At 41.7% G+C, this 26,828-nt stretch overlaps 1 protein-coding gene across 1 annotated transcript in view; it reads right to left on the bottom strand.

The window, feature by feature from the left end:
• TIAM2 (TIAM Rac1 associated GEF 2) overlaps positions 1-19,499 on the bottom strand; it is a 296,813-nt gene extending 277,314 nt beyond the window's left edge. The window contains exons 1-3 of the mRNA XM_033937889.1: positions 19,386-19,499; positions 15,915-17,120; positions 3,274-3,715 (exon numbers count right to left, since the gene is read on the bottom strand). Coding sequence (XP_033793780.1) covers positions 3,274-3,715; positions 15,915-17,114 — 1,642 coding nt within the window. The 5' untranslated portion in view covers positions 17,115-17,120; positions 19,386-19,499. The remainder of the gene's footprint in view (positions 1-3,273; positions 3,716-15,914; positions 17,121-19,385) is intronic.
• Positions 19,500-26,828: the final 7,329 nt, after the last annotated feature.

Raw genomic sequence — 26,828 nt, 5'->3', positions numbered from 1 at the left:
TCGCCCCCATTTTTAATACAAATTGTAAAACGCTTAGAAGTTTTGATTTGCGTTTTATCAAAATTTTAATAAACTTGAAACTTGAATATCTGGGAATACAGTCAGCGAAACTGGCTGAATATCAGCCAGATCATATCTAGATAATTATACCCATAGTAAAAAGTCATATCCAAGTACATATTTTACAACGGAAGAATAAATCGTCACAAATAGTAACAGCAGCAAAACACACAGCGAAACAGACACAGAAAATCAGTCCAAGAGAGCTTTGTTGTTTTTCAGAAAGACTCAGCACAGGAACGTGTTTTGGCCTAAATTGCCTTCATCAGAAGTCTGAAGATGTCTTGATGACACTTTCAATAAATCAGACTAACTTCAAGCCTATTAAGCTAGCTCTAAGTCACAGCAGTGATCTGTAATATCTATGCCTTTGTATCCACTCTCAAGCAGCAGACTCTTGGAACGAACACGTGTCCTCCCAACAGGGGGGGTCTTCAGAGGGCAGAAGTGCTGCTCCCTCACGCCTGCCCCCTCGCAGCGCCTTTGCAAAATGGCTGATGCGACCTCTTTAAGAATTATTAACACACGACATTCTACTATATTTTCAGTTACAGCACCTCTACTATGGAATTCCCTACCTACCACTTGAGAGGAAAAAAATTTAGACAAGTTTAAAGGATTCCTGAAAGGTTTCTTATTCAAAGATGCTTTTGAGTCATAGAAATCTTAGCTAGACATTTTTATTTCAAACTGCTGTTCTTTCACCAAGTTCTAATCTTCCCCCTCCTTATGTTTTTTACCTTTTACGTTTCTTTCCTTTACTTATTGTAGTTCACCCAATTATTCCACTGTGTTCCAGTAAGTCTGTTACTGTCATCGTCCACATTTCAACTATGTATATTTAATCAATGTTATATGTATCTCCCTCTTTTTAATTATTATTGCACATCGCCTAGAAGTTTGGATAAGCGATTAATCAAATTTTATATTAAATTTGAAACTCTTATGTGGGCCCTGGCTAAATATCGCCAATGCCCAAATAAGCCCCAGAAACTCTGCAGTACCACTCTTGCCCTCCCCTGACTGGCCCACCTTTTGGGGGACCAATCAGAGTCAATATTCAGTACCATTGCCCAGCTTAGTGCTGCTGAATATATTTGTGTTTTAAGCAGGCCAGAGGCTCTCTTGCCCTCTTAAATTGCTCTGAATATCGGGCCCAATCATGAGGTAGATCAGGCCTCTACCTAGAACTGTACAGTTTAGGGATGGCATCAATGCGGCAGCCAGCAGAGCTATACAAGTTATCATAGCCAGCATGGGTGTTTGAGCATCAATCCACACCTGCTCAAAGACCACCAAGTCCTGCTCTCTCCAAACTTCCTGTTTAGGAAAGGGATGGAATCCAGGAGCCTTGAATATTCACAGATGCTCAAGCCCCAAGCCAGCCATGATGTTTTCCATAGGAACGTTGACTGCTACATTGGCATTGCCCTGAAGAGGAGCAAGAAAGGGGAGGGAAGCTGCTAAACACCTCGGGGCGGAAAGAGGAAACACTGAATGCTGGGGGAGAGAGGGAGAGTAGAGAAGGAGAGAAATACAGGACCCCTACAGAAGGGGGAGTAGGGAAGAAGATAGGTGCTAGACACCATGGGGGGACGGAGCACAGAAGGGAAGTACAGAGACATTGGACACCATTGGGGAAGAGCAGTAGGGAAGGACTGAGATGTTAAATACCATGGGAAGCCGAGCTGTAGAGAAGGACAGAGATGCTAAAGTGTAGGGGGGAGGGTTGGATGTGAGTGGTAAGGGGCCTTCAGTTATACCAGTGTCACAGGGTGCATGGATGGAGGTTCATCCACTTAAGAAACTGTGGATGTCCTGATCTGAACATCACATTTCCTACGTAAGATTTTAAGCAAAACAGAACTTTCCATGACATTCAAATCTTCATATATTTTGTATACAGCAAATAGGGACTCTATCACTTTGCTTTCAAAACCTGAAAGAAAATTACATTCCATCTAAATATAATGCTAACCAGGGTAAACAATAAAAACAAAAAGGATGTTCTCTTTAGGGGCCAAACATTGGCTTAAAAATATAGCCATTAACTCCCAGATTCTATAATGATGCCCAAAATTACGTGTGCAAATTTGGATGTGTGTCCTTGTGTAACAAACTGATATAATGCCTCTGTATCATGTTATAATCCTACGTATTGCTCAGTGGCGTGACCTCACCTTGAGTATTGCGTTTAGTTCTGGTCTCCTTATCTCAAAAAAGATATAGCGGCACTAGAAAAGGTTCAAAGAAGAGCGACCAAGATGATAAAGGAGATGGAATTCCTCTTGTATGAGGAAAGACTAAAGAGGTTAGGGCTATTCAACCTGGAGAAATGACAGCTGAAGGGAGATATGATTGAAGTCTACAAAATCCTGAGTGGTGTAGAACAAGGTACAAGTGGATTGATTTTTTTACTGCATCAAGATTTACAAAGACTATGGGACACTCGATGAAATTACAGAGTAATACATTTAAAACCAATAGGAGGAAATATTTTTTCACTCAGAGAATAGTTAAGCTCTGAAATGCATTGCCAGAGGATGTGATAAGAGCGGTTAATGTAACTGGTTTGAAAAAAAGGTTTGGACAAGTTCCTGGAGAAAAAGTCCATAGTCTGCTGTTGAGATAGACATGGGACGGTAGCATGGAATGGTGCTATTATTTGGGGTTTTGCCAGGTACTTGTAACTTGGATTGGCCTCCGCAAAGACGGGATACTGGGCTAGATGAACCATTGGTCTTACCCAGTAAGGTTATTCTTATATTTTTAACTAGCAAAAATTGGGCACCAGCAACCAGTTATTGCAGTTAATTGGCTCCAATTAGGATTTGTCTGTGCATCTCGCTAAGCACATGGTATAAAGATGTGCGCACAAACCCTTTTAGCATGCAACTGAAAAGGGGCATGACTATGAGAGGGACATGGGTGGGTCAGGGGCCTTCACTAAGGATGTGCGCAGTAAATATAGAATTGGGGGGAATCTGCACCTAATTTACACGCGATGATTTACACCAGGTTTCAACTGGTGTAAATCCTTGCGCCCAAGGTGGGGTGTGGATCCCAGCAGTACGCACAATTCTGTGCTATTTATAGACTGGCATGCAGCGTGCATTTTTGTTGGCGCCCAAACTTGGGTGCTATTTCCTGAATCTAATCCCAGGTGAATGCATCATTTAAACTGGGAACGCTTCATTAAACGTTAAGATTTACCTTTTAGTGTGACCCAGTACTGCTTCCACTTCCTACGTGCAACCAGTTCAAGTTTCTTCTCTTTCTGTAGCGTGATGAGAGGCTTGAAGAAAAGCCAGCCTGCTTTGCGCACCACTCCTTGTTCCTTCTCGTACAGGAGATCCAGCTGCTCCAAGGAGTTCAGCGACTCGCTGATTGAGTCCTCCATCTCCACTGAGGTGGCCGTGTTGTCCACATTCGTCCTGTCCATATCCAGCTCCCGCATGAAATTTTCATAGATGTTCTGCCGGAATGCATTGCTGCTGACTCCACTGGCAGATTCATTCCACTGGGGCAAGATAGGTCCAGAGCCAGATGTCCACAGTAGGCTAGAAAGGGGAGGGAAGCTGGTGTCTGCTGTGAGGTTGTCGATCCTGCTGTCAAAGTAGTCACTCATATCTTTACTTCTCAGCTCCTGTGCAGACTACGAATCACAGAGAGTTAGCTCAATGTCTAGAAAGTCAAAGTAGTATTCTATAAGTTCAGTGCATTTAAGATTTACTTTGGTGCCTACAGAAAATATTCATCGTTAACCCCACTACAAAGAAAAGAAGTCATGAAACTGCAAACACCACAGATTACATGGAGGAGGAACCCAATGGCTAGATCAACAGAATGTGAACCAGAGAAGCCAGGGTTCAAATGCTACTTATGTACTTTATGACCCTGTGAAAGATATTAATCAGGTACAATGGCAGATAAAAGTCTAGGACTAAGGGGACTGGAAAATACTAACTGTAGCTGAAAGTAACACACCTTCACTTACCTTTTTTTTTTTTTTTTTTAATTCTTTATTAATTTTTAAAACTTTCAATAAGTGCAATCAATATACACTTTAAACATCACTTAATATTCTATCAAAGTCTACTTTACATCAAATATCCCTTCCCCACATACCCAACAATTGTCCTTAAGCATAATATGATATTAAGTAACCCCAACTTGGACGTGTATGTGCAAAGGGAAAAAGTCACATTCAATCATTACAATATTTTGTTAATGGCTCCCAAACATCCCTAAATTTTTTAAAATGCCCCTGCTGCATGGCTAACACATGCTTCATTTTAAAGATGTGGCATATAGAATTCCACCAAAAAGTATAACTCAGCCGGTCCCAATTTTTCCAGTTTTTCATAATATGCTGAATGGCAACCCCTGTCATAATGAGTAAAAGTTTATTATTATTAGAAGATATTTGGATCTTAACTCTCACTGATGTACCAAATAATACAGTATCATAAGATAATACCACTGGATTTTCCAGTAAATTATTAATTTGATCCCCCAAATGGATTTCCAAAAACTAAGTATTAATGGACAATAGAATAGTAAATGATTTAATGTCCCAGCTTCAAGATGACAGTGCCAGCATCTATTAGACACACCTTCACTTACTACTAAATGGGCATGAGTTAAAAATACAGATCAGTGAGCTTGAGGTCACTGCCAGGCAAAATGGTAGACATTCTTCTAAAGCAGTGATTCCCAACCCTGTCCTGGAGGAACACCAGGCCAATCGGGTTTTCAGGCTAGCCCTAATGAATATGCATGAGAGAGATTTGCATATGATGGAAGTGATAGGCATGCAAATTTGCTTCATGCATATTCATTAGGGCTAGCCTGAAAACCCAATTGGCCTGGTGTTCCTCCAGGACAGGGTTGGGAACCACTGTTCTAAAGAACACAATTACTGGATATGACATAAAAGGCAGCTTCAACATGAACTTAGCAAAGAAAAGTTTTGGCTTGCCAATTAAATTTTTGTGCCGTTAAGCTGTAGAACTCATTCTGGAGGTGGCTGGAGGATGAGGTAAAAGCAGGGCTTTAAAAAAAAAAAAAAAAAAAAAAAAGGTTTGGACAATCTCCTATATGAAAAATCCATAAACCATTATTAAGGTAGACCTGGAGAAAGCCACTACTTATTCTTGGGGGATAGTTACTTTAGGACAGGGTTGCCCAAGTCCGGTCCTCGAGATCTACTGGCAGGCCAGGTTTTCAGGGTATCCACAATGAATATGCATGAGAGAGATTTGCCTGCACTGCCTTCTTGGTATGCAAATCTCTCTCTCATGCATATTCATTATGGATATCCTGAATACCTGGTCTGACAGTAGATCTCGAGGACCGGACTTGGGCAGCCCTGCTTTAGGACATTCTATCAGGTACTTCTGACCTGGACTGGCCACTGTTGGATATAGAATACTGGTACATAAACAGTGGTGTAGTAAGGGGGTGGGGTGGCATCCATCAGGGCCTTGGTGGGGGCGCCAGACCCATCCTCCTCTCCGCTCACCACTCCTTCCCCCCCCCCCCACTACCCCACACATGCTCTTGCCCCTTCCCTTCCCTCAAACCTCTTTGATGTTCACGGCGCGAGCAGCAACCCCCAACATACTGTTCACGCCAGTGTCGGCTCTTCCTCTGCTATTACTTCCTAGACCCAAGCCTAGCAAGTGACGTCAGGAAAAGCCGAGGCTAGCGCAAGCAGCTCGTGTCTGAATTCAAAAGGGCCTTGGATAGGCACGTGGGATCTCTCAGAGAGAGAAAGCGATAATGGTTACTACGGATGGGCAGACTGAATGGGCCATTTGGCCTTTATCTGCCATCATGTTTCTATGTTTCTAAATCCCAACTCCTTTATCCTATATGAAACAAAACATACAATACGCAACAGAAAACTAAAAATAGAAGGAGGCAAACTAAAACAAGAGGAGCACACAGAGGCTTCTGAGTTAAAAAGGACAAACCCAAACAAGATGGCGCTGTAGTGAGGACACTGAGAAAATCACTCCTGCACTTACTCTTTTTGCTGACCTATTATCGGGTGCAGATTAACTGTTTGAGATGCCTAAAAGAAGGAGTAGAGTGGTTGTTTCAGCCCAGCAGCCCGAATTTACTCTATTTTGGCAGGGGACGATTACCAGCTTTCTGACCTCTTTCCCAGGGGGCGAACTGGCTTTGCCCCCCGTGAGAGAGACATCGGCATTCGGTAGCGAAGCTTCGCTAATCCCCACAGGACCTGCCCCTCCCCTGCAGCCACGAGAGTGGGGAATTTCGGAAGCCTCGCAGAGACAGGAGTCAATGTCGGCTGTGATGGTGTTGGGCTTGCCGAACTCCCAAACAGCCACAGCAAGTACACCTCAGTCAGGAGAGGGGAGCTTGGAAGGCTCAGCAGGCCCAGGACAGATACCCTCAGTCCCTCCATTGGTAAGACCTGCTGAAATCACCCCAGAGTCAATCTGGACGGCATTAGACTCTCTCCATAAGCTATGTGCTGGATAGTTCTAAGTCTAATAGATGCTGGTACTGTCATCTCGAGGTAGGGACATTGGATCATCTACTGTTGAAACTTAAATTTTGGAGATCCATTTGGGGTCAAGTGAACAAATTATTGGTAAATCCAGTGGCATTGATGTACAATACCGTGCTATTTGGCACGTGAATGAGGGCTAAAAGCCAAATATCTTCCCATAATAATAAACTTCTCTTTATTATGACAGGGGTTGCCATGCAACTTATTTTGAGGAACTGGAAAAAGTGGGATCTGTAAAATTATACTTTCTGGTGGGAATCTCTATACCACACTTTTAAAATGGAACGTATGATGGCCATACAACAGGGACATTATAGGAAATTTATGGATATTTGGGAGCCATTGACAAAATTCTGTAAGGAATGATTGTTGATTTTGCCCTTTGATCGTACATGTCCAGGATGGGTGGGGAGATATTTTTAACTTGAGTGCAATTGTTGGATATGTAGAAAGGGGGGGATGATATATGTATTTGTCATAAAATATAATTTTATAGAATTTAAGTGCTGTTAAAGTGTAAAATGTCTGTACAATATGTTGCACTTATTTTTGGCTTTAAAATGAATAAAGATATTTTTTTAAAAACAAATAACTATGTGCTGGAATCTTTCCCCTGGTTCAAGCTCAGACAAAGAGGCTGGATAAAATTGAGGAAGATTTGAAAGTCCAGGGGGAAAAATTTATACACCTAGACCAAAAGGTCCAAGGGTTACAATCCTCTCAATCTACTTTAATGCAAGATAAACTATTGTTGGTAAGGAAAGCTGAGAACTTTGATAACTATATAAAAGCACTGGATCTTAGGATCCTAAACTTTCCTAAATTACTGACAATGTCGCCTAAGGAACTATTCTATAGATTTTTGAAAGAAGTATTTAAGTACCCAGAAGATGGACTTCCTCCTCTTCAAAAAATATATTTTCTGCCAATCTCAAAAAAACACAGCTTCAGCCCCCACGGCTCCACCTGATTCCTCAAGTTCATTGAATATAACAAGAGTCCTGGAAACCTTTGGGGACGAAGTTATAAGTCGTTCGACACTTATGGCCGCTTTTGTTTTTCATCAGGACAAAGAATCACTTCTTAGGCTTTTTTTTTAGGCTAAAAGAGGTGACTTTTTTGGATAGTAATATTCCATGTTTCCAGATGTCTCGAAAATAACACAAACCAGGAGAAAACAGTTTCTAGAAATGAGACAGTTTGTGATTGCTTTGGGAGCTAAATTTCAATTCAGATATCCATGTAAATGTATGATCTCTTTGGATCAAACATCTTATATTTTTTTATGAACCCTCCCAATTAAGATATTTTCTTGAAGGAAAAGGAGTAGTAAAGCAATTGACTCTAGTTAAAAGGTCTTTGAATTAATGGAAGATGTAACACTACAATATTTCATTTATATTTTTCTTTTCTTTGTTTATTTCTAAAGTAAATCACTCTCTCTGACGTATGAATTGTATCTCCCTAATGAGGACTACTAAGAGCCAGAGAATTCTTTAAATTTGGAATTCTATTTTCTTATTTGTTATATTGTGGCAAAGTTTCTGATTATACATATATAAATTTCTTTGAGATGTATATATATATATATATATATATATATATATATATATAAATGATATAAATAAAATAAAAAAGGACAACCCCCCCCAGATTCTATATAAATCACACAAAGTTAATGAGCTAGTAGCAATGAATAATTGATGTTAATTGTCACTAATTGCGGTTCAGATGGGGGTCTGCCCCAGTGCCCTATTCTATAAAGGGCATGGGCAATTTGGGATGTTCTCAGAAATTAGGTACAAAGTTATAGAATAGGGTCATTTATGCACCCTACCGTATTTGCAAAAATCCCACGGTGCATGGTGCCAATTAAAAATTAAATAACAATAATCATACTACTATTTTTATATGTGCTCATACTAAGGAACAGACCACCATAGATCAGACAGGCCTTATGTATTTGCTCTTCACACCCTTATAATCATTGCACATTAATTACCCAATTTTAAATTTCCATTACACCTCCTATGATAACAACAGTGAAACAATGCGTAAATGGACATTAATCTCGCAAAGGTCCTGACATAGAGCATATTTCACTTGCTACTGCATCAGAAAACCCTATTGTTTTTCCCCAAAAGTTAGTACAGCATTCTTCAGTTTCATCTGGGTGCCAATCTCTCATTCTCAATTCTTTAAATGCCATGGTGACAACCAGACAGTATAGTCTGATACAACAAGACAAAGAAGAAAAGAATCACATTAAGCTCAATGTCATGAATTTCAAAACTACTGACTCTGGTAAAACAGGCAAATATCTTAAGGAGGTACTGGCAGGGTGTGAGAAACTACGCATAGGGAGAGAACAGTAGACTAAAACGAAAAAGAGCTATAAAATGGAAACAAAATCTTTATGCTGGAAAAGTAAATAAAATTAAGAGGAAAAGGAAGTCAACACACTTCACAGTTCTCCAATGAAGTGGCTGGAAAAATAAAGGCAAAAGATTAGCAAGCCTCTTATGGGTAAATCAGAGGTTTTCGATAGCTGATGATAGAATCCAGAAGGGAGTTTGATAGACACAAGCTGGAGACTCAGGAAATGAGCAATTCAGGAAAAACACCCTCTAAAGCTAGAAAAAAATCTCATAAATCCATAATAGGGGGAAAAGAGTGCTAGGATTCTAAAAGGTTTACTAAAAAAGTAAAATACCCCCGGTAAAAAACCACTGGCAAAAATGCATATGAAAAATCCCCTGAGAATTCAGTACCTAAGCAGTACAAGGAAGAACTGGCAGAAGGTGAAAATGAAAAAGGAGACTGCTAAAGTTTTCAAAAGAAATAGGTAAAAAGGTAAGAAAAAAGAGGTTAGTTTAATAAACTATTAGTCTTCACAAAAAGAGGAAGACAAGCAACGATATCTGGAACAGCTAAAAGAAGCTGGTAAAGTAACTGGAAAGCAAAGATGTAAATGAAAATAAATTAGCCAACAGGATAAAGTAAGCAGTGGGGGGTAGGCAAAGACATTCTTTACATATATTAATGGCAAGGGGAAATTGCAAAAGGGACCTTGTCACACTTGAGGGTGAAGGGAACGAAAATGCAGGAGCTGATGAGAATAAATCAGAAATGATCAACAAATATTTATGTTCTGTGTTCAAGGATGAAGGGCCAGGAGTAGGGCCATAGAAGACAAATGCAAATAAGAATGGAAGTGAGGGACTGTGTTCATGAGGAGATAGTCAAATTAAAGGCAAAGGGATGGCGCTGGATGGGATACATCCAAAGGAACTAAGACCATCTCTTCCTATAATACTACTCTCGCTCCTCCCATTCCCTGTTTGGTATGGTGTACCAAACCTAGGGTTACCCTATGGCTCCAGAAAAAAGGAGAACGGATTGACACATCCGGGTTTTACTTCCACTGCTTTTAATGGAAGTAAAACCCAGATGTCTCAATTTGTCCTACTTACTTCCATTGTTTTCAATGAAAGTAAACCTGGATGGATCGATCCATCCTCCTTTCTTTGGAGCCATATGGTAACCCTAACCAACCAACCCCCCCCCTTCCCTCTCCCCCTTTCTTGGCTGACCTTCATGCCTAATAAGTGCCTTTGACGTGAGGTGGCGTTAGGAGAACTAAGGCAGGCGCAAGCAGCAAGGTACAAAAATGCTGCTTGCTGCCAATCAAGTTTTGCAGAGGGAGAAAGGGAGGTGCTGCAGGACTGGGGGCAGGGGAAGGGGGTATTCAAATCCACACTCAATACCCATTCCTTTGAAGCTGCTTTCAAATCCAAATTCCAAATCACCTGCTAAGCACCAATATCTGTCTTATCAGTCCCTCTGTAATTCCCCCACCTAAGCACAGTGTATAGATGCACCTTTTCATCCAGTTTGTCTGCCATGACTAGATTGTAAGTTCTTTTGAGCAGGGACCATCTCTTCTGTGTTTTGATGTATAGCGCTGTGTATGTCTAGTAGCACTATAGAAATGATTAGCAGTAGTACTAGAGGAGGGAGAAGGAGAGGTGCTGCTGGGCTGGGAGCACAGGAGGTGAGAGGAAGAGGTGCTTTTGCACTGGGGCGGAAAAGACAAAAGGAGAAATGCTGCTGGACTTCAGAGTGGAATGGCTTCCCTATCCACCTACGACAACTATGCCAATATTACATCTATAGTAGCACTATAGAAATTATTAGTAATAGATTTAACAATCATTTCTGGTGAAGCTTTGATATACATGGAACAACGGAATGTGGAAAATGACAAACACCAGCTCAGCGGTGGAATTTATTTCCCGCTTGTATAAAGCTTTATTATATAGCCGCCCCCAAGTTCGCTCCTTTGAGCATAAATGGGAGGCCCTCTTGGGGGTGTCCCTGGATCTGCAGCAATGGGAACATCTTTATAATCAGTTGCTGCGGGTATCGTTAGCCACTCCATTGGTCGAACAGGGATACAAAATGTTATTTCAGTGGTATTATACTCCTGAGAAATTATTTCGATGGTATGCTCATGGAGATGGCCACTGTTGGAGAGGTTGTGGGAGGTCGGGGACTTCTGGGCACATTTGGTGGGATTGCCCCAGGGTGGTCCCCTTTTGCGAGATGGTTCAACAGTTTGTGTCTGAGGTATTGCCTATTCCTGTACGATGGTTTTTTGCTTAATCACCCTGCTCAGGGGTTGGACAGTGACCTTGCCCATTTTGTGGCTTTGGTTGCTACGGCGGCCAGATTATGTGTGGCCCGGTTTTGGAAACAGCCTGCTCTCCCTGTAAAGTTGGATCTCCTTCTCAAAGTGGAAGATATCTATCTAATGTCTAAACTGACCACTTTACGGACAGATACCTGCGGTTCTTTTCACCGTGTCTGGAGTGCATATGGTAACTGGAGGGGCCTTGCATAGATGCTTGGACTTTGACATGTGTAGCCGCTCCCTAGATGTTTTGGGCTTTCACAACATTTGGTCGGGGGTGGGGGGAGGGAGGATTGTTCTGCTGGGGAATGATCAGTTGTTAATGCAGTTGGCATTCAGCCTGTGTATGCTTCTTTCTTTGCTTAATAAATTATTTGAAAATTTTAAAGAAAAAAAAGACATACACCAAGGGCTGGTACTGTCATCAATGCTTTTAAAGTTTACCACCTTAGGAAGAAATAAGTACTGTCCTAAGTGACAACTTAGTACTGTCCTAAGTGACACCCCAGAATCCATAATTCACAAAAAGGACAAGGCCTGCAACTCACAAACTCTGTAGCCATGGCCATAATAAACATTGCTTTCAACATCACATCCTTTTGAGCATCATTAGACAAAGGTACAAAGGTGCCTTATGTAAACTGCCAAGAACTATCTTAAGACTCTAGTCCGGACAGGAGTCCTTAACCAATGGACATATATGCTGTACTCCATTCAAGAACCAAACTATCACAGACTGAGAATCAAGCGAAGAGTGAGACATCTGGCTCCTGTAACAATCAATGGTTGCCACTTGAAACTGAAGGAAATTATACACTAAGCCCTTAGCGAAACCCTCGTGCCACAAGTTTAAGAATACAGGACAGAGAAGTCTGGAAGGGCGAAATACCCAAGAATCTAAAAAAAAAAACACAAAAAAACCAGACGCTAGCATAAGCCGCAGATGTAGAAGTGTGTTTTGCCTGGAGAAGAGTAGAAATAATCTGCTCCGAATACCTCTTACGTCTCAGCATTGACTTTTGAAGAGTTATGCCGTAATACCAAAGTGGGACGAATTTCCATACTGAACCCTGCGTGAGTAATTCCGGAGGTATTGGGAACCACAAGGGCTCGCCCACCAACAAATTCCTCAGATCCACATATCATGGACAGCGTGGGAACAAAACAAAACCCAGAGCTACCAGGATTATCGTGCCATGAACTCAAGCCATGAGATGGAATACACATGCAATCATTGGTCAAGGGGAAATACTTTAAGACGAGCCAGAGGCCATTAAAGAGCCAATGCGTCTACCCCCTCTAACTCTCAGTCCCTGCATCTGCTAAAGAACCGACAAAGCTCGTATTTCAAGACTAGGCCATGAGGTTTATTTCTAGGAGGTCTCACCTCTATACAAAGAGCTGGAACGCCTGAGCAGACAGTTCCCAATTTCCGGGATGTAGAAGAGGTTTGCTGAGGAAGTCTGGCTAAAATAAACCCTTTTCCTGTTCTATAAATGAGCCGCCAAGTGAGATTCCACCCATTGAAGAATAACTAGTACATTGCTTGTCAACTGAGGACTTTACGTACCTCCCTGGCTGTTGAATAATGCCAAAACTTAAGGAATCTTTAACTGAGTGGTATAAATAACCAATATACAACAGATGTCGGTAATCCACTCACATGAAACGGTCAATATTCAATAAACTGTTAACCATTCTTATTGAACCTATTATTTAGGCATATTTTTGAGCATATTAGTTTATGCAGGAAAAGGCCTCAGAGTTAGGGAGTACTACGCTTATGGACTTGATTCTGGTATGCTCCATCAGATGTTTAGAACCTTCAAACCACAGAGCCAATAGGATAAGAGCGAGGGTGGAGTATTCGATGACGTAGGTTTGAGGGTGTATAAATCATGCGCTGGCGCCATCTTGCCGGTGTTTGAAAATCTCTGACATAACATTAAGAGGCAGTAATTTGCTAGAATAAATTAGGTATTGATTTTTTAAAAAAATTATGTCCTTCTGACAAGTTATTGTATTGATTTTAATTTGTAGATATCACTGTGCCCTGAAATTGGCCCTGAAGCAGCGGACAAACTAATGGTCCACGAAACGCCGGCTGCGTCAGCTCGAGCTCTAGCTCCGAGAGCGTGGAAAAGCTCCAGTTCTGGCCCCATTAGTCTGAGTACATGAAATTTACGAATGAATTAAAAAGATAAAGATAAGTAAATTTCTTTTAGTTTTTTTCAAACTATGAAGTGGTCTTTATTCAGATGTTCACTCTGGAGTGAATTAGTCACAAGTTATAGTTTAAAAGAAAAGAAAAAAAGGACAAAAAGATTATAAGTAAAATATGAATAGTAAAAATGCACTAAGCAGGTTTTTGGCCAGTGATTGAAGGATGGAGTATGTATATTGATTACATCTAAGCTGGCAAAGAACGCCGATGAGTCCATAAGCGTAGTACTCCCTAACTCTGAGGCCTTTTCCTGCATAAACTAATATGCTAAAAAAATATGACTAAATAATAGGTTCAATAAGAATGGTTAACAGTTTATTGAATATTGACCGTTTCATGTGAGTGGATTACCGACATCTATTGTATATTGTTGAAGAATGTCACCACCGTGACACTGTCCTAAAACTTATTGGACAGCCCTGAAACATGACCTGAAATGCCTGAATCGCTAGTCTGATCATCCAAAACTCCAGAAGATTGAGCAAGGATTGAGGCCCATGCTGAGACCAGACTCCTTGAGCTGAGAATTGAAGGCACTGAGCCCCCCAATCCAATACACTGGCATCATTGGTAACTAACAGACAGTCCAGCGAAGACCGTGGCAGGACTTTGAACAGATTAATCTCGCAGCGGCAGAAACTTATACTGAGCTATGCTTGAGGAATCCACTATAGACCACGATTGCAGGCTTGATATACTGGGATCTACCGGAACATAAGTGACTGCTGCAGCATTCTCACATGAAAACAAGCCCAAGGCCTCACATTCAGAGGCATCACCATGGAACCTAGAACCTGTATATAATCACATACTAACGGTCTGGGTGACTGAAGAAGAAGGTGAACCTGAGACTGTAACACATTCCCTCCCACCCTTCGTGTCTAACAACTGCTCGAGATGTTCCAAGGATTGGAACAGTTTATAAAACCGATACTCACAATTTCTTTGTTAGTGCCGGTAGATGCCGGTAAATGCCGGCTGCTCAGCACAAGTAGGACAGAAATGGTATCAGTAACTGTGGTCTTTTTTTTTTTTTACATTAAGGGAAAGAAGAAAAATAGAGACCACATCAGACCCTCTATCACTAGAGGGAGGGTGAAGCAGGGATCTGGAGGAGCCCAGGTGTAACCCCTAAAGCTGACAACATTCAGCCGGACACCCCTGTCTCACTGAAGAGCAACCTCAACAGGATAAATAAAATTGCCATCTCACTGAAGAGAAACATCAACAGGAGAAAATAACTATCCAGTCATGGCCAGAATCCAGGAGCTAGTTGAAAAGCGACCATCACCTGCTGGGAGATAGAGCATACTGAAGATAAAGGAAGAGTGCCAGCCAATAGGACCACCTGTTAATCAGTTTCTCTATCTCCTCCTGCTGGTAGATGTGTGCTATCCCACTGGTCTCTGGATTCATCTGCTGCTGTTGCTAAGGAAAGTTGATTAGATGCTGCTCATGAGATCTTAGATTAGGGTTACCAGATGTCCGGATTTCCCCGATAATGTCCTCCTTTTCGAGGACATGTCCGGAGGACCAGACAGCTTCTCTTCAAAATCGCGTCAGGAAGGGGCATTCGCACAACAGTGATGTCACGCACACGTGCTCTTGACATCATTGCGTCACATCTGCGCATGTGCAAATGCTGTCTGGGGTGGGACTGTGGGGAGGGCAGAACGGGGCATGACACAGGCGGAACTGAGCGGGCCTGGGGGGGTGTAGTCATTGGTCCGGATTTTCCTTTTGGTAAATCTGGTAACCCTATCTTAGATTATATATACTTGGGAGGAAAAGAGTTAGTAGCTGGCATAGATAAGCAGACTAGATAGACCATATGGTCTTTTTCTGCCTTCTTTTTTTTTTTTAATATTTCTAATTACTGTAAATTGCTGCATAGTTTAATGTTAACAGTAATTCCTCTTTCAATATTAAAGATATATACATATAATATATTTACCTATCTATCTCTCTATCTATTTATTCAGTTGGAAAATGCTACTTTTCTATTTACTGGCTCTGGGAAGTTTTCAGTATCTCACAAACAAGCCAACCAGCCAAAGGTTCAATCATTTGTGTACATGCCCAAAGGCTTCTTCTAACAAGACACACAACAAATTTCAGCATAACAGGCTTAGACAATTAAAATAAGAAATCATTTCTCACACCAGTCCTGGGTGGGCCACCGGCCAGTCATATATTCAGAATACCTGCAATGAATATGCATGAGCTAATTTTGCATGCAATAAAGGCAGTACATGCAAGTTTATTTTATGTATATTCACTGTGGACGTTCAGAAAACCTAACAGGCTGGTGGATCCTCAAGAAAGGCTTGCATGTGTCAATCTACCAGCTTCCAAATAAGCATGTAAATGTTTTCTTAAGATGCATTTCCTACCTGTAGTTTTCTCTTCTTTCTGGAGAGGCTCCCAGTCCAATCACTGATGCGTCGCATACGACTTTTCAGTGTGTCTTTCTTGGAAATATCTTCTGTTAATGGCTTGGACCTCCTGCATGGGAGAGTGTAAGAGGAGTACCGTGCAGGACCTCTGTGTTCTACTCTGGACACGACATCAATATCTGAGGCAAACGAAACACGGTTGCTCAGTCTTGTATGAGCATTCATGTATTCATCAGAAAGTCGGCCGCTTGAAGGTAGGTCGTTTTCTAAATTTGTATCCTTGTATAGTTCCCGGAGGGAAGAAAGAGATGATCTTTGGATGAAAGACAGTTTATCATCATTTAGCAGAAGATTGATAGGCATACTTGTGTCCGGAGCGCTTCTGGTTAGGTAGGAGTTATCCACCTCACTACTATCCCTCGCATTGCCCCAGGGACAGTCATACCATGAAGAGTCTGAACTCAAGGAACTTCCTTTGCTAGATCTTAAACCCAAATCACTCACTGACAGCCCACGACTGGAAGTATAATCCGTGCTAGAGTTCCTCCTAACTTCACAGAGATTATTAGCTTTTGGTTCCAAAGCTGGAGAGTATCTTAAAAGCTGCACTGGTCCATTAGATTCCTCCACAGGCACCTTATCGCTACCGCTGTTGTGAAACTCAACCCTTAAACATCCGTCAAACTTTCCCAACGTTTTAATGAGAACTTTTGGGCTCTTCCTGTTTTCCGGATCGAAGGATGATGCCATATCCTCATGGATATCAAAATCATTTAAAATGTGCCCGTTGCATTCCTTAGAGGCCATATGTCTTGTTGCTGTTTCAGCATCAATGTAGTGATAACCATTCTCTGGCAAGTAAGTGTTGTTATTTGCTTGGAAGCAGTTTTCGGAGATGTTTGACTTGAGAATGGCATGGGGACTGCTCTTGAATCCCTTTGCTTCTGGATCGCTGTACCTGGATGAATAAGGCTGGATGCCCTTGAACTGCGAGAGGCAGTTCCTACCCAGGGGCCGGGATTTATAGCTGGTTCCACTGCTGTTGTGTCCCCATCCGTGTGAGGAGCGGGACTTGTCATCTTTATCATGAATGCTGCGGATTTTCAAAGAGCACGGTTTCTGCATTACAGCAGCAACGGCAGCACCACTGTGAACTTTAGATCCTTGAAGACTGTACTGGCTTTCAGAATTCCCCATTTTAGTCTAAACAAAGAACAATTAACATTAGCACAAGTGATAATACCAAAAACCAAGAAGCATAAAGAGGATTGAAATAAAGTTATGAGTGTAACAGGAAACAGGTGCTTCTTTCTTGTGAAGAAAAAACAGTGCCCCTAAAACAAACATTTCAGATAACTAGTCAGAAAATAACTTGAGAACTATGTATACACATATAGATTGTGCTCATATTAGGCAAAAGAATTCAGGGCTCATTCTTCATTTAACTTTTAGCTGTGAAAAACGATGTATGATCTCTGCTCTCCAGCTTCTACAATCTATACACAGTCTTAAGGTTTTACAAATCTTTTGTCCCTCTAGAGCAGTGGTCTCAAACTCAAACCCTTTGCAGGGCCACATTTTGGATTTGTAGGTACTTGGAGGGCCTCAGAAAAAAATATTTAATGTCTTATTAATGAAATGATAATATCGCATGAGGTAAAACTCTTTATAGTTTATAAATATTTCCTTTTGGCTAAGTCTTAATAATAATATTGTCATTTATAGCTAAAGAGACATATGATCAAAAAGCTGTTTTATTTTACTTTTGTGATTATGATAAACATACCGAGGGCCTCAAAATAGTACCTGGCAGGCCACATGTGGCCCCCGGGCTGAGAGTTTGAGACCACTGCTCTAGAGAGTGTTAGAGGCCTGCCATCCTATTCATTCTCCTGGATAAAATAGCAGACAGGATGTTTACCTTCTGACACGTCTGTATTGGATCTGTAAGCTAAAGGAACTTCCCAGCTAAGCTATACTACAACCCTGAACATTAATTTGAATTGATTTTTAAGCCTGATTTTATTATATTAACTGGTTAAGGGCTAGATTCACTAACCTTCCGATCCATGTGCGATTGGAGGCAGGCCGACCGATTCACCAACCATCTTCATGCAAATGGAAGTGATTGGAGGCACGCCACCAACCGACTGCACAGATCAGATTGAGTTGGAGAGAGCCCTGACAGAAGTGACAGGAGAAGCAGCTGTCACTGCTGTCAGGGCTTTGCCGGCTTTTTTTTCTTTTTTCATTTTTTTAATAGGCCGAAAAATAGCAGGCCTATAACAAAAAAAATTTTAAAAAAAGCCTCCCCCCCATGCTAACACCCCCCCCCCCCGCAAATGGCATGGCATACACACCCCGACCAGCCCACCTCCAGTCCGACCCAACACCCCCGTACCTAAAAGTTGGGAGCAGGAGGGGTACTCAGTCCCTCCTGCTCCGTAGGACTCCAGTGGTGGGAACATGAGGAACCGCAAAGTCCTCCTCCACCCTGCCCGACGCAATGTCGGCCTTAGGCCCCGCTCCATTGTATCATGTGATACACAGGGAGGAGCCTAAGGCCCTGATTGGCTCAGGCACTTCGAGCTTCTCCCCCTTGGGAGGGACCTGAGGTGCCTGAGCCAATTAGGGGCTTCCTTCTGGCTGAGCCACGTGTTCAAAGCCTCATTTTAATCTGTAGATAGCAAATCTTAGCAGTGCACATGAGTTACTCACATGGTTCTTGTTTAGCACATCTATAAAGGATCACAAAGTCCCTCTCAATAATGAAAATTCGTACAGGCTCTATGTCAGGGGTCTCAAAGTCCCTTCTTGAGGGCCGCAATCCAGTCGGGTTTTCAGGATTTCCCCAATGAATATGCATGAGATCTATGTGCATGCACTGCTTTCAATGCATATTCATTGGGGAAATCCTGAAAACCTGACTGGATTGCGGCCCTCAAGGAGGAACTTTGAGATCCCTGCTCTATATTCTTATACAAGAAAACCAGGGATGTGTACAGCCAAAAAAGTTGCATCAGTATTAATTTATAATTAAGTTTTTGTTGTGGATTTTTTGCCTTCTTTTCAGTGTTTAACCCTAGTTTAGTGTTTAACCCTAGTTTAAAGACACTTGATGAATACCTCCCTAAATGCAATGATGTCACCTTAATAAAAATACTAAAGAAAAGCTTGCTGGACAAAAAAGGCTTTCAGTTGTTTTCGAAAGAGAGCTATCGAATCAATCTGTCGCAGACTCTGAGGCAAAGAATTCAATACTTTTGGGCCACTAGCTGCCTGCTTATAAAATTACACTCCACATGCAATTCTTTTTGATCACCCAAATTGATCGGACGCGTGTCAATTCATACATGAATGCACACGCAGGAGATATGCACATACAAGGATGTTAAATTCTGAAGCAGCTATAAGAACTGAAAGCGAACTCATGAACACCCCCACCCCCCACCCCCCAAGCCAGAATACCTGTAAAATCACTTTCAAACCACAGGAGAAAGGAGCAGATATGCATGCTTTGCATCAAGTCGAGCGCTAGCCACCACTCTTTCCAAAGACAGAACAGGATCCCATGGAAATACTCTGTGGATGAATTGGGGGAGGGGGAGGGGAACAAGAACAAAAGCAAAACATCAATAAAAATAAAACTGCAGTGGAAATGAATTTTCTCTGCAACAAGACATTGTTAGGTTCACTTAAGCATTCAGCATTGCCACAAGAGCCACATTACAAGCAGCCCCCAAGTTAAGAACGAGTTATGTTTTTAAAGCTGTTCTTAAGTCCGATTTGTATGTAACTCAGAACCTGTAGATTTTAAGATTCTTGCTGCTTACCTCTGCTCCCAGCTGACAAAAAGGCCAACTGTCCCTAATTCAGTGTTCCCTCTAAGGTACAGTATGCACAACACACACTATTCTTAATGTGGCCATGCATCAACCCTGAATCTGCTGCAGGAGAAGTTTGGGAGTCTGTGCCACTGGAAATACTGCTCAGTGAAATCAAATGAAGCCGCAACTGCGTTCTTAAGTATGAGTTGTAATTAAGTCGGGCGTTTGTAACTCGGGGACTGCCTGTACATCAGTGCAGCACTGTTCAAACAAAAGAGACTCCATTGGAAGGGTTCCATTGCTAAGGTGTCCTTCCCAAACCAGGCATGCAGGAATGGGAGACAGCTATTACGCCTGTGCTTCACTGCTTGATTCAATTATAGCCTTTGAATATATACACAGACAACTTTCCATAAGCTTTTCATCTGTGCTGGTACTAAAATTCACTTGAATAAGCTTCCCTCTCATTACATTTTGGACTCAGTGCTGTTAACTGATCGGGGCAGGCGTTTATTCAGTTTGCTTGCTCTCAGCACAACTGGATTCCAATCATGACCTCAGATGTGAAAGGCCAAATTGTAAATCATTTAGACACTATAGGGGCGATTCTATAAGGACCTGTCTAGTTAGTATAGGGGATAAGTCATTTGCACACAGGAGTGGCCTCTTACAGAATACTGATTAATGGAAAAGTACACTCCATGATTTGATGCTGCATACTTTGCCGAGGTGGGAGGAGTGTAGTGGGGCGCACAGGTCTGGAATTTGGCAGCTGAGATTTAATGCTAAGAAATGCACGTATGTGGGTTGGAAAATAAAAACCCTTAGGGAATGGTACCATTTAGGGGGGCGAAGAACTTTTGTGCATGAAAGAGGAGTGGGACTTGGATGTAATTGTATGCGATGATCTTAAGATGGCCAAACAGGTTGAGATTTGCATGTAATGAAGATGACAGGAATGCAGATCTGCCCCATGCATATTCATTAGGGCTATTCTGAAAACCAGACTGGCTAGTGGTCCTCCAGGATAAGGTTGGGGACTACTGCGCCAGACTGTACCTTCAAAAAGATGGAGGCGATCCACAGGAAGGCAACTAAAATAGTCGGAGTGGTGCAGTGGTTAGAGCCACAGCCTCAGCATCCTGAGGTTGAAGGTTCAAATCCCATGCTATTCCTTGTGACCCTGTTTACAGAAGTTCCTTGTGAATCCATAGTTTGCAGAAGTTTTTGAAAACGAAAGACATACTTTAACATACTAGAGTGTGAGCTAGCACTGAACGTTGATATTAGGTAGGAGGGGGGAGGAGCCAGTGAGGAGTTATCCCTTTCCAGGGCGGTTGTTCAGTTAACATATTTCACAACGCATGGGGATCTGAGGCTCCTTCCTCTTTTGAAATACTATATACATTAATACACATTAAAGACAGGGTGGGTAAGAAGATATTTTGCTACCGTTTTCTCCCCGATAAAGAGCATATTTACAACATATAAAAGAGAGGTATTTTTGGAACAAGTCACTTAATCCCCCATTACCCCAGGTGCATTAGATAGAGTGTGAGCCCACTGGGAAAGGGAGAGGGAAAAATGCTTGAGTACCTGAATGTAAACTACTTAGGCTATAAGTGGTATATACTTAACATATAAAAATAAAGTGTATAAGGACACCCTTAAAGATCTCAGTATGTTTACTTTAAGGGAAATAAAAATGAAGGTATGGGGAATGGGGATGACTCAGAAGTAACTCCAGAAAGTATTTATTTATGGAAAGGGAGGTGGATAGGCCATGTGGTCTTTAAATGACTTCATTTTTCTATGTTTAGGTATGTGTGTAAATTACAGAATCCTATAATTTATGTGTGTTCCAGTACACAGCTATTAGTGTATAAGGCTTATAAATCAAAAATACTTAATAGAAGAATATATGCTGTAACACCGTAGGGGGTAGGGTGTAATATAAACCTCCCCTCAATACCTTCTATACCACAAGTGTTTGTGCAGTAAAGTCTTCAGGGCCTCAGAGGTGCCACCAGAAGCTCAATATATCTTCATAGCAACTGGCTTTATGCCCCCTATCATCATCGGGTCTATTTAGTATTAGTGTGCAATGCTTAATAAACTTTTTTTGTTTTCAATAAATAATTAATACTTATAAATAAAGTATTTGACTTAACTTGGGTGGTTTAGCCAAGAGGGACAGAGTACGCCAACATGTTTCACCCTGTTCAGGTTTCCTCAGGGCACAATCCCTCAAAACTATGTTACTCTTCACGACGTGGCCACCCGAATTGTGATCTAAGATACAGATCACAGATACAGATCTTAGATCACAATTCGAGTGGCCACGTCGTGAAGAGTAACATAGTTTTGAGGGATTGTGCCCTGAGGAAACCTGAACAGGGTGAAACATGTTGGCGTACTCTGTCCCTCTTGGCTAAACCACCCAAGTTAAGTCAAATACTTTATTTATAAGTATTAATTATTTATTGAAAACAAAAAAAGTTTATTAAGCATTGCACACTAATACTAAATAGACCCGATGATGATAGGGGGCATAAAGCCAGTTGCTATGAAGATATATTGAGCTTCTGGTGGCACCTCTGAGGCCCTGAAGACTTTACTGCACAAACACTTGTGGTATAGGAGGTATTGAGGGGAGGTTTATATTACACCCTACCCAGTACACAGCAAGGCATAGGCATTTACACCAACTATAGGGACTGGTGTAAGTGCTTGCATCTTACATTTATGTATGTTTCTGGATATTTGCACTAGTATTCTATAAAGCAAAGCAGATGCTTACTTTTCTTTAAAGAATAAGCTTGAAATAAGCACCATAACTAGGGTACTTAACAGCATCCCATTACAGGATTATCCTCCACATAAACTCTATAATAAGGAAACTTTTTCCCTTCTTGTAACTATGAAGCAAGTATTTTAGATAGATTAATTTATTTCATCTCAATTCCACTTTTAACTCGTTATGTTTCGCAACTATTCACTCACAAGTTATTGACCAAAGTAAGAGCCACAGAGTTGAAATCAGCTTACCCGCCTGTAAAACTCTGGGGGAAAGTGAAACCAGTCCACCCAACCATAAAACCATGGGGGAGCTGAAACCAGCCTACCTGCTTGTAAAACCTTATGGAAAAAGCCATGTTTTTAGCCCATTTTGGGGGTCTAAGGGGAGAAAATTCCAGAACAAAGGAAAAGCACCACGGAAGGCGCCACCACCTTAGACTACCACCTAAACACAATCTTTTTACCACTTCACTTTGTCAATGCCAGAACAGCAACTGCCTCCACTCTAGAAACCACACAGAAATTAAAAAAAAAAAAAAACATGGTAGAATACATACACGGTGATTTGGTTTAGGATGAGCTGGGGAGGGCTTTAATAGGAGCTCCAGTGACAGGATGGTCAAGATAGGCTGGAGAGGGTTTCAATGACAACTCCAGCAGTGGAAACTTAAAAGACAGTACCAGGCGGACTTCTATGGTATATTGCCCAGGAATATTAAAGAAAAGACAATTTAACCATGACTGTATAATGAATGTGGCCATTGGGCAGACTGGATGGACTGTTCAGGTCTTTATCTGCCATCATTTACTATGTTACTATGTCATATCAGAGAACCGCTTCCAAGTCAGCCACAAAGAGGGCGGTCAGATAAAGGGGAACCTAGTTGAACCAGAAACAATAGGCCCCATACTTCACCAGCAGTGGCACTTAGCCCAGATATTCAGTGTCAGGCTGTTTCCAGCCACTGGCATTGAAACTGAAGATTTTTTGAGCCAGATCTAACTGGCTAAGCAAATATTCAGTACTGGCCAGTTAACAGCGGCCAAAGACAGGGCTACTATTTATACAGTCCGAGTTGACTGCTAAACTTAGCTGGCCAGCACTTGAATATTCTCGACATCGCCTGCTGGCGGCTAGCCATGAATATTCAGCAGAGATAGCTATCTCACACTGAATATTAGCAGTTGCTGGCCAGTTAAGCAGCACTGAATATCAGGAGGTGGGGGGGGGGGGGAGTGTTCGTGTTTGTGATAAACCACAATCATTGAGGTAACCCACTAAAAGCCTATTCTATAAAGGAAAATAGATGCCTATGTCACCAGGTTTACGAGGGGCCGCTGAAAAGTTCTCAGTCCAACCAACAAAGTTGGGGCAGTCTCCATCAAGGGCTATATATTTAGTCCAGCAATTTTCTACTTTTTTTCGTTCTGTATTTTTCTGACAGAACAAAAAAAAGTGGAAATTCACTGGACTGAGTGTATAGCCCCCAATGGAGACTGCCCCGACTTTGTTGGTTGGACTGAAAACTTTTCAGCGGCCCCTCATATACATACATAATGTATTTAGGCACAAGCATTTACACTATTCATTGAACTTGTATAAATGTTTACACCTAGATTAGGGATACACACACACAAAACCTAAAGTATTCTATGAGTTACACCTGTGAGATTCAGCCCATGTGCACCCTCACCTGCAAGGTACACACTGTCAAAGATATGTGTGCGCTTACAGAACAGTGCATAGCCGGATAATTGTTGTCAATGTGCATTTGTCTTCATATACACGTACATATGTCTGGAATAATTGCATCTATTTGCCTTTATAATGGACAAGAATACTGCTGGTTGGTATTGGTCATCTAAAACCTGATCCATGAGGAAACCAGAGAGGGCAGCACTGAGCACAGCATTTACCAGAAGCTTGGAGAAGTAGTGCAACTGCAACTTCAGTAATGGCTCGGAAATGGCTGAGGATCTGAATCCTTATAGCAAGGCTGTGAAGTCTGTACACCAAACTTCGACTCCTCTATTTTTCTACTGTCCAACTCAGACTGGCTCCAACTCCAGTCTCTTCTAGCATTAGGCTTTAACGGCCCCTTTTATCAAGCTGCAATAGAGGTTTTCAGTGCGAGCCAGCGCGGTAAATGCACCGATGCTCATACAATTCCTATGAGCGTCAGAGCGCTTACCTTGCCGGCCCGATCTAAAATCCTCTAGCACAGCTTGATAAAAGAGGGGTTTAAATTTGTTGTTCTGGATTCAAAGTACTAGTAAATATATTTTCCAGTACTTTAGATCCAGGACAAAAAAGTATAAAATTATAAATGTGCCATAGATTAAGTACCGTATTTTTTGGACCATAAGATGCACTTTTTCCACCCCCAAAAAGGGGATGGAAAAGGGGGTGCTTCTTATAGACCGAATACACTGCACGCCAATTACAGAGCGGAGCAGGACCAGGCAGAAAGCGCAAAGGTCACGCTCCTGCATTGTGTGTCGCTCTGCAGAGAAAGGCAGCCATCCAGCAGGAGACCGCACTGGACCACCGCTACTTAAAAAAGGTACTGGGGGGGGGCCTTCTGGCTGCAGGCTGCTTCTTTGGGCTGTTTCGAGCTGCGGGCTGCAGGCTTTCCAGCACCAGACGCACCTATGTGTGTAGAGGAGGAAAAACCAAGAAGAAGAAAAATTCTGAACCAAATTTTTTTTCTTGGTTTTTCCTCCTCTAAAGTTGGGTGTGTCTTATGGTCCAAAAAATACGGTATGTTTTTATTTTGGAGTTGGAGTCAACTCTGACTCCAACTCCATCCCTACCCAAAATTGCTTCCAACTCTGATTCCAAATCCACAGCCCTGCTTATAGGGCTCAGCAGTAAGGGCCTGATTTTATAAATGGCACCTAGGCTAAGCACCGCCTAGCCGATTTCTGTGCGGAACTTACATTTTTAAAATTGGCTTAATTAGCATGATAACGGAAAACGCCATTAAAATACAATTAATATAAGTTAGGAGTGGAATTTGGGGATGGAAAGCATTAGGCACTGGATTTTTAGGCCAGGAAAACTCCAGCCTAACTTGATTTAGGCACCAGTAGACACAGTTCTACAAATGGTGCCTAAAGTTGCAGGAGGTACCATTTCTCTAGGCTACTGATTTGCCACCATTTATAGAATTAGGGACTTCAGTGTCTCAACCTCAACTGCAACAGAGTTTCTACAGTATCTCTGTTTAGTTTTATTAAAGCTCTCATTGTCATGTAGTATTGAGAACCAATGTTTGGCTAGTGCTGAAACATAAATTCAATTCACCTGATTTTCCAGTTGAATTCTCTAAAAAAAAAAAAAAGTCAAAATTATATATTCATGCATGCAGTGGAATAACACTAGGACTGGTGCAGTCTGTGTCCCTTGACTTGAATGGTCGCCGACCTAATCCATCAAAGATAACAAGATTTGGCTTCCCAACAAGGCATAAACGACCATTAATGGGGTTCTGATGGCCTGGCAGAAAGGTTTGGATCATTGTTTTGAAAGCTGTACACACTCTAGCAACAAAACCAATTTGACTTGTTGACCAGCCTTCATATGAGCACTTCCCTGTCTATGTCACCATACAATTAAAGGACTATAATCTTCCATTCTAAGAATTTGAAGTTTTCAGAGCCTATCAATGGCAACTCTTGTTTTGAAACGAGAAGAACTCATGCTTTCAGAGAATATAAAGACTGTGTTCAGCTACTGCACCCTAATAAGGTCACTCTTAAAAGAAGCTGGAACAAGTAATATTCCCACATTTAAAAAAAAAAAAAACCCATACACAAATATCAATCTCCCCTATCACCCTCCAACAAACAAAAACAAACAGAAAAACTGATCATTTAAAGCCAACCAAGGATCCAAAGGAATAGACATTCTGTTTATACTACAGGAAGGAAGAACTCTACCATCACAGGGAGTCGGCTCACTGAAGTGGCTCTTGTAAGTACCACGCTGCTTTGTTAACCTTCAGTTCTGGTGTTTTCAATGAAGATATGCACACGATGGCCTCTCCTGCAGCAGAAGCTTGTTCTGACAGTGACAGCCTGAATAATCCTCCTCCAGTGCAGGATACAGGTTATAGTATGTGTATGCTCAATTGTGGAGGAGTAGCCTTGTGGTTAGAGCACTAGGCTGGCATCCAGGGAAGCCTGTTTCACATCCCACTGCTGCTCCTTATCACATAGTAAATGACGGCAGATAAAGACCTGAACGGTCCATCCAGTCTGCCCATACGTTATACTCATTAAA

Source organism: Geotrypetes seraphini, chromosome 3, assembly GCF_902459505.1.
Source record: "Geotrypetes seraphini chromosome 3, aGeoSer1.1, whole genome shotgun sequence".
In the NCBI taxonomy this organism is placed as follows: Eukaryota; Metazoa; Chordata; class Amphibia; order Gymnophiona; family Dermophiidae; genus Geotrypetes; species Geotrypetes seraphini.
Note: the sequence above shows the minus strand (reverse complement) of the source record. Positions and strands in the feature narration are given on the sequence as shown.